General features: G+C 37.9%; 1 protein-coding gene across 1 annotated transcript in view; it reads right to left on the bottom strand.

Annotated features, from left to right (window-relative positions):
• Positions 1-9,397, bottom strand: part of SETD7 (SET domain containing (lysine methyltransferase) 7) — a 46,274-nt gene that overhangs the window by 22,797 nt on the left and 14,080 nt on the right. The window contains exon 3 of the mRNA XM_012654900.1: positions 1,567-1,768. Within this exon, the coding sequence (XP_012510354.1) occupies positions 1,567-1,768 (202 nt within the window). The remainder of the gene's footprint in view (positions 1-1,566; positions 1,769-9,397) is intronic.

Genomic DNA, 9,397 nt, shown 5'->3' on the forward strand with positions numbered 1-9,397 from the left:
CAGCAGCTTCCTCTCCTCTGCTCACTGGCTTGGCCTCACAGGAGGAATCATTTGAATCAATTCATTTGGTTGGTGAGAAGGCAGGATCTGACACCTACTGACACCCACCTCCCTACTGGTGGAGGTTAATAGGACAAAGGCTGCTATTTAGCTCACCTATGCTTCCTTCCTAAGGCAGAGTCTTCTCTTGTATTTAATGAGATAATCAGGGCTAAAGGCTAACATGTAGCTGCATTTCTAGGTCTCAAAATGCAACTATGTCGAGTGAGGCAAAGCCATTCACCAATCTTGGTGCGTCTTTGATCTCATCCAGGGGCTTTAATTGATCACAGTCACAAGTGAAATGACAGGTAGTGGGAGAATGTGGTAATTCATACTTCTCCTTTTTCCTATACCCATCCCCACGTAGGGGGTTCCACCTTCCCTGACTTCGAGCACTGTCACATCAGCAGCCCCCCAGCACTAGGCAGCGAGGTACCCAACCTGATGGCTCATGAAGCAAAGTTTCAGTCTTCCTAGGCTGGGAAGTACCTCTGCCACTTCCTATCCTGCCTGTCTTCTCCTAAGCAGTAAACGCTGTAACTTTTCCTCTATCAATCATAGATCCTACTAAGAAGTTAGGTAAATGCTTTAGTAATTCTTAGAAAATGTTCCATTTATAATATTCTTCTCTTATGCCCTTTTCCTAGCGTATGGCTTATTTTTTAAGAACAATAATGTGTAAGTAGATTTAAGTGGGACTTTTCTTGTTAAACATGTAATTAATCACTTATTTTATTAATGCTTTTTAATCATAAGAAGATACGTTTCAGAGTAAAAAATGTCTTTTGACTTAAGTTCTGAAAAATAAAATATTAGATGAAATATTTTCTAAGGCCTATTTTCTGAAACATTTTTTGGAAATTCACTAACAACAGATGGGATATTTGAAATGCAAACAAAAATTAGAGCGTTAATTCCCAACCATGGGTTTTGCCATATCTTTTTGTTCTAATAAACTTCAGAAATATCATAAAACACTATTGAATACTGAAAAGCAAGTTAATTTTAATCGCCTTAATTTAAGCAATATAAGTCATAAAGCACCTTAAAAAGCAGTGAGTAGAATTGTAAAATCAAGCAACAACAGTGTAGTATGCCCCCAAAGATTGGAAATTGCTGGATTAGTTTGTACATATGAGAAACAGAGAATAAAATAGCTACTATGAAATATTCCACCATCTTTTTCTACATGCCAAAAGAATTAAAAGCAATATATTTTGCCTTTATTAGTGGTACCAGAAAACCAATTTGTTCCAATTTGTTTCAATCATGATTAATCATTCCTTCCCAAAACAACACTGAAAAATAATTAATAGTAGATTCGAGGACCGACCATCTAAGTCAATAGTGAGGAACAGTGAGAGGACATGCCTCACACACTCCTGGCTGCAGCTATTGTGACTCTAGGGTTCACAGCTTCACAGGTTCTAACATCGAGAATACATTTTCCTCTTCATTGTGGAGAGTCAAAGCATTTTCTTAAAATATGTTACTTTCAGCCAAGTGAACGGTCATAAGGCTTACTGGGTAGTATATCCAGCACACTCCATGCCGAATGTTATCTTTATATTGGCCCTTGAAGATCAGTCTCCCATCCGTGTCGTACTCCTGGGCTGGACCATTCAGCTCTCCATCTACATACGTGCCCTGGAGAACTCCTCCATCCTCGTAAGTGTAAACTCCCTGGCCCTGCAGGGCATCATCCACGTAATATCCCTCCAGGGTGCTGCGAGACAAAGGAGAACAAAAAGGAATAGTCAGACCGTGACTCAACTCTCTTCAAAGAAAGGATCAGAACTGCATGCCCAGCTCTGTCTCAACCCTGACATATGGTCAGTGCATCCTCCTGTACTCTCACAGACTGCTAGGAAAAATACTTCAGAGATATAGGTAAGATTAGGAAGAAGGAGGGAGATTCAAAACCTAATCTCCTGGTTCCTATTAATCCTTTTTCTCTGCAGGAGGAAACAGAGAAGAAAAAAGCCACGGGTGGAAATTGTGAACAAGCCTCACCTGAATATGTTTCCAAGGCTAGATGCCAACCTGTTTCAGGCAATAGAAACTCTGATGTTACCCTTTCCACATATAAACCACTCGTATGTAATTTCCCTCAAGAGTGGTCCAGAATTCACTGGTAGTTCTGAAAGATCTTTCAGATGGCTTGTATACAGCGATCTTTAATAACACAAATGGAGTTTAGAATGTGTAAATGTCTACATATTTGTTTCAAGTCACTAATGTACTATTTATCAGTGACAGCCATAACTGGTATCAAAGAACCCCTTTGCATCTCTTTGGAAGATATATGGGGATTTATTTAAGCATATGTATATAATTATGCGTGTCTGTGTGTACACATATAGATACATATACACATACATGATCATGATCACGGCCAGTAGGAGGAAGTAAGGAAGACTGCAGGGCTGCAGGTTCAACCCTGCTGACATTAGTAGCAGCCCGATGGTTTGAGACCCATGGTCCTACCCGAAGAAAGCTCACAGGAATGCTCATGGTGATTTTACCAGCACCTCTCTTTCTTTCTCCTCATAAAACACATTTGGGGGTTCAGAAATATGTTTTCATTATTAGCCTCTCAAAGGCCCTTATGCAATGGAACTATAGTAACTTTACCAAACATTCCCTTTATGTACTGAAATTTGGAATAAGGGAAAGACCAGCCAAGTTTGTTTGTTTGTTTTGAGACAGGATCTCACTCTGTCACCTGGACTAGAATGCAGTAGCGCGCGTCATCATAGCACACTGCAACCTCAAACTCCTGGGCTCAAGCGATCCTCCTGCCTCAGCCTCCAAGTAACTGGGACTATAGGTGTGTCCCACCACACCTGGCTAGTTTTTCTATTTTTTGTAGAGACGGGGTCTGGCTTTTGCTCAGACTGGTCTCGAACTCCTGGCCTCTAGCAAGCCTCCCTAGCACTCCCAGAGTGCTAGGATTACAGGCATGAGCTACCGTGCCTGGCTCCAAATTATTTTTAAAATTTAAAATGTAAGAAACTTAGCAACAAAGACAGCTTGATCATTTTAAGATACGTAGACAGCATTCATCCGTTAATTCAACTCGTCAACATTTATAGTGCACCTTCTAAGAAGCGAGCACCGTGCAAGGCTCTGGAGGGCATGATGAACAAAACAAGTGCAATCACAGAGGAGAGCTGGCAAGACACGGTGTACTGGAGCGGGCAGAACACAAAGCGGGCAATGGGGACCTAGGTGGCTGCACCTGACTCTGCCTGGTGAAGTCTTGTCTTGTTTCAGTGAATGACTGAGTATGATCTGTAATTATTAAATGAAAAGCACAGCCGAAGTAACAACGGCTTCTGATTACATTGTAATTACACTATGTGTAGTCTCCCAAGGAGATAGTTTTCTTTCAGTTTTGTTTGTACTATCAATGACAAATAGGCTTACTAAATTCATGAAGAGAATAAAGTGCACTTCAGCATAGGCCCTGCATAAATAATCAAAATTCTAAAGCAGTGAGGTCAGAATTAATGAGATTCAACTGTCGTCAGACTCCCACAATTTAAAAAAAAACAACCGTGGTGAAGGATAGCTAATCAAGTGATATAATCGTGCGATATGTAGTGCAAAAAACTATTCATTTGTCTTCATTTTTAGAATTGCCAGATAAAATACAGGATGTCCGGTTAAATGTGAATTTCAGATAAACAACAACAAAAAGTTTAAGTATAATCCTGTTCCATTCAATATTTGGGACATACTTACACCAAAAAATTATTTGTTGTTTATCTGAAATTCAAACTTAACTGGGTGTCCTGGATTTTTATTGCCTAATCCTGGCAACCCTATTGACTTTGGAATCTCAGCAGCGTTCAAAACGTTCCTGTGTGTGTTTGGGTAGAATTATCCCCTGACGGTCCAGTCTGCCAAATTTCTCAGGTTTATGATCAAATCTACAAAGAATAGGTCTTGCAAATCAGCTAAAAAATAATACGGGCTTGCACATATCTTTTACCAACGGAGCCAATCTTCACATACCTCTATCAGAACACGAAGAACAAACTGCTATTTCCCTCTTAGCCCAGCTGCCTTAAGGTACACAAATGCAAATTCTTAAGGCATTGGAGAGCAAATCTGACCACATTATTTTATTTTATTTTACTGGCATCTGTCTGAGGACACAGCTTTTCTTGGTAACTTTTTATGGTAACTTGGATGGAATCAGACGACAAAGGGGGCATGTTATACACACAACTGGGTTCTCCAGGGCAATAATAATGATGTTTTTGAAATCCTGTGTCACTGAGGACATAAGATGTAAGCTTCTTACACTGGCATTCAAGGTGCTACCTTTCTATCTAACTTTTTCTTCCAGAGGAGGCTGGGGAACCTCTGGACGCCTGTTTTGGTAAATAAAATTCTACTGCAACATAGCCATGCACACTCCTTTCTGTATCTTTTAAGGTTGCTTTCATATCATAATGGAAGAATTGAATAGTTGCAGCAAACACTGTATGAGACCCACAAAGCCTAATTTTTACTATGTCACCCTGTACAGAAAAAGTTTGCTGACTCCTGCTCTAGAATCCTCTGCTTCCATTAGTTTACTCACTGACCTCTACGTATCTTAGCTTCCATATTACATTTTTCCTTGCTTCCCTTAAAACATATGTGAGTAAACTTTTTAAATCCCTGAAGATTTAAAGTTATGGGTCATATTTTCTTTCTTTCTTTTCTTCTTTTTCTTTTGTTTCATTGAAAACAAAAATAACCTAAGGATAATAATAAATATTCTCAAACCTCTGACATTTTTCTATTTAAAAAAGAAAGAAACTATGAGAAAATGACATTATTTTATAGCCACTAAAAAGTTCATGTCTGGTCATATTGGGAAAGTGAGTACAGAGAAGCAGCTTTCTAATCTTCTCTTGCTGAAATTGGGTTGAGAGTTGTGTTTTGGAGCAAGTCTGCCTGTCACTGTCCTAAACAGAGCCTATCATCCCTACCCTTCCACAAAGTCTATCCTGACCTCTGCAGCCCTGCAGCCCACATGGCTGACTGGAGCCTACTCATGTCCTATTATAGAACATTCCATGTCTTTATTGACGTTAAATTTATGTCCTATTTCTCTAACTAGACTGTAAGTCCTTTATGGGAATAAATGTGGAAATATTCATCCAGGTATCTCTCTTGTAACACAGAAACATAGCATATCTTCGAGTGATATTTCCTAAGCAAAAGAGTAAATATGGAAACTGGGATAATTTTGCTTTGAGAAGATAAGATTGAGAGGGAACCTACTGAGAGAGAACCTGTTATTTAAGTGCTGGGAGTATTCTTTCCATGAATTAGTTATGCATACAGTCTTCCAGTTAGGAAAGTTTCTTAAACTCTGTTTCATTTCTTCATTTGTAAACTGGAGCTACTAAGGGTTGTTATAAGGATTACATGGGTGAATATATATCAAGTGCATAGAATATGGTCTGGCACATAGTGACTGCTTAAATAAATAGTAGCTATTATTATCAAGCATGAATATTCATGTATATGATGGCATGCTCTCTACTAAGAAACAGGGTTTAAAAGCATCAGCAGTTATGAGACACTGGAATAAGCAAAGAAATTTACAAAACTGCTTGAAATCTACTTTAAAAAAAAAACAAGCAAAAAAGATTCCTCTTTGCAAAAATGTATGAGTGATCCAAATAAATGGCAGAAGGATGGAATAAATACCTCTTTAAGTTAAAAAAGTGATAGGTGTTTATTGTAAAACAAACAAAAAACAAATCAAGGACTACTAAGAAGCAGAAAGTAGAAACTCCCAGTACTCTTACCCAATTTGGTATATAGCATTTAAGACTTTTTTCATTTATTAATACATATCATGCATTTTCCCACCTTTTGTTTTGTTATTTTAGCAAAAATAGGACCACACTTTACACATGTTCTGAACCTGTATTCTCTTAAAGCTCTTTTCAACATCTTGGCAGATTCTTACGTTAAGAAATTATGAAAGTGGTCTTTTAATTGTTTAATTTTTCTGGCACCAGCATCTGCATCAAACAACTGGAAAATGCAGAGGAAATTAAAATATCGATTTTAATTAAATTTCTTTCTCTGAACATACATAGACCATTTATACCCATTTTATCAAAGCTCTTGCACTTAGAGTTAAATTTCCAGTAATCAATTAAATTGGAGAATCTAACTTACAAAGATATGAAGAAATTTTACAATTGTTCACCGAGACTGACACATCTGCCTTTTATTCAAATGTTGCTATATTTTCATTTAAAAATTCCCTTTAGTATCTGAATACACAAATGCATTCTTGGGGATTTAATGGTTTTGGCTCTTCTTCATGGTTTTAGGATCTAGAAAGTTTTGGGGGCCTGATGGGGCCTAAATTCTGTTCCCATCTTCCACTGTGTTCCCTTTCTTTTGTCAGCTATAGCAGTGTAAGAACCAACAGGGAAATTTAAAAATGAATCATAATTCTACTTTAAATTTCCATCTCTAACCAAATTAAATTGTGACTTTTAGTGTTAAAACATTGTTTTAGGAACTATTTTGTATGACAATATATATTATGCCTTAAACTATTGCAAACTAAGTAAAGAAGAAGATCCCACCCATCTGCTGGAGCTATTTCCTGCCTGAAACTTCAGCTTTTTCCAAGGTGTGATGAGCAAGTTGAGTGGAACACTATAATGCTTCCACGTAATATATTGTGCTATCTTCGAAGTTGATTTTTTACCCTTTAAGAGAAGATCTTTAAGTCTATAGGATCTGATTATAGAAAGTCTCAAAATAACAGTAAAATATTTGAAGAACAATTAGTGAAATTTAATTTTATTCTCTAAAAAAAACCCTAAGAAAACTCTCTGCTATGGACTGAATGTTTATGTCTCCCCAAAATTTACATGTTGAAATCCTAATCCCCAATGTGATGGTAGTAAGAGGCGAGGCATTTGGGAGGAAATTCAGTCATGAGGGCAGAACCCTCTTGAATGGGATTAGTGTTCTTTAAGACATTAAAGAGCTTGCTTTTTCTCCCTCTACTCTGCCATGTGAGGTCACAACAGAAGACAGCCATGTGCAAACTAGGAAGTAGGCCCTCAACACATACCAAATCTGCTGGTGCCTTCATCTTGGACTTCCTAGCCTCCAGAACTACGAGAAATAAATGTTTGTTGTTTAAGCCACTCAGTCTATGGAATTTGTTATAGCAGCCCAAAGTGACTAAGACACTCTCTTAGTCATTATTATCAACTAATAATGGTAGTAACAATAATGATAAAAGATAATGATCCATCCTTTCCCCTGAGTGCCTATTAGGTGCCCTACACTCCCCAAGGTCTTTATGGGTTTTCTCATTCAACACAACAACTCCGAGAAGCAGGTATAATTATCTCCATTTTACAAACAAGAAAACAAGTTCAAGGAAGCCAACAAGCTAGAACAGAAATCTTCTGAATTGATTCCTCAGGAAAACCTTCCATCAAACTGCCAAGCTCCTACCAAATTGTTACAGATTTTGCAAGAAAGTAAGTGAATTAACGCCAGGACTCCTTTTAACATTTCACAATGATAGCTAATGAGCGACCTCAAGTAAAATGAAAGCATGGGAGAAAAGCAGTCAGGATCATAGCTATTTCCTTGCTTCTAGTTGGAAGAGGTAGTGGATGTAGAATTGAACTCACCATGGCTTGATTCTCAGCTCCAACCCTTATTAACTGGGTGACCTTGGGCAAGTTATTCAGCCACTCTGTGCCTTAGTTTCCTCACATGTAAATGGGATTATAAAACCTGCTTCACAGATTGTTATGAAGGCAATGTGTCCAGTGTTGAACAAATGGTAGACACTCAACACTATCCATTTCTTTTCCACTTCCTTTCTTCTTGCACGTCACAAAATTTTTTTTGCCTTAATCAGAACTGTTTGTTAGAATACAGATGAATATATTTGCTGAGCCTGGTTCCAACAAAAGCTGGAAGACTGTCAGGGACATAGAAGGGACTTTTGCCTTGTGTGGGAGGTTGGAATACATGGCTTCAGAAGTCCATTCCAAATGTAATTTTTCCGAAATGTGACCAAGCACTTTCCAAAAACTAAACACAAGAAATCCTGCATGGACCTGACACCTGGAAATGATCAGCCTTTCTCAGTGGCTCATCGGAGGGTGGCCTCGCTTAGGTTATTTAACCGGTGATAAACTACAAGGAGCCCTCTTAGCTGGAAACATTAATGTAGCAAATCAGCATCAGAAAATGACTTGGGCACAGAAGAATCAGTCACAGAGTAGTAAATACTTTGAAATCTAACTGGCATGTCAAGGAGAAGCATTAGCAATGAAAAATAAATGAATAAAACCAAATGAATTACCTCATCTCTAGCTCATAATCAGGCTAAAAACCACATGACTCCTTAAGACTCCACAGCCCCCCAAAAGCCAATCTGCACTGAAATACCTCTTTCTTGTTACCATTCTAGGATCTCAAAAAGTCCTGCCTTTAGGCCCATAAATCATGACTGAAATGTGAACAATTAAGGAAAGATGCATTAAAATAAACGTCTAGAATTGAGGATTAGTATAAAAATTAGAAAGGTGTGTATCAAAGTATTTTGAATGCTAAACATTTTCATAATACTTCACAGTACTCGGCAAATGTACTGGTGCCAGACAGACTCCAGATCCACACGGACAAAGCCCCAGGATTCCTTTCTCCTCCCTGCATAACTCCCGAGGACCACAGTAGAAGTTAAAGAGTCTCAATTGCTTAATCTTAGGACAATTTTCTTCCTCCCTCCTAAAAAGGGGGAAAAATGGAAAATAATAGCTGTTTGAAAAGATAATTTAAACAAATAAGAGTTAATTTTCCCATTCATTTCTCATTTGTGGGATAAACCATCTGGTTAAGGATGAGTGGTCTGACTTTAGGTTTCCAACTTAATGAGCCAGTTGTAGTAACTTAGCTTTTCTGTTCTATATTTTGTCACATAATGAAGGAAAGAGTAAGTCTTGATTATGATCTCAAAACTAGTAAACATTCCAAATCTGAGAGAGAAAAAAACCAGGTAAACAACGCTATTTAAACTGATTTAGAAACAGAGCTATTTCTTCAGTACGTTGAAGAGATATCTGTACTGCGTTTACTGCAGCACTATTCACAATAGTCAAGATATGAAATCAACTTAAGCGTCCATTAATAGATGGATAAAGAAAATGTAACATATATACACAAAGTGGAATAACATTCAACATAAAAAAAAATCCTGTCGTTTGTGACAACATGAATGGACCCAGAAGACATTATGTTAAGTGAAATAAGCCAAACACAGGAGGACAAATACCACACGATCTCACTCATA

Source organism: Propithecus coquereli, unplaced genomic scaffold (genome assembly GCF_000956105.1).
Source record: "Propithecus coquereli isolate 6110/MARCELLA unplaced genomic scaffold, Pcoq_1.0 Scaffold112, whole genome shotgun sequence".
Taxonomy (NCBI): domain Eukaryota; kingdom Metazoa; phylum Chordata; class Mammalia; order Primates; family Indriidae; genus Propithecus; species Propithecus coquereli.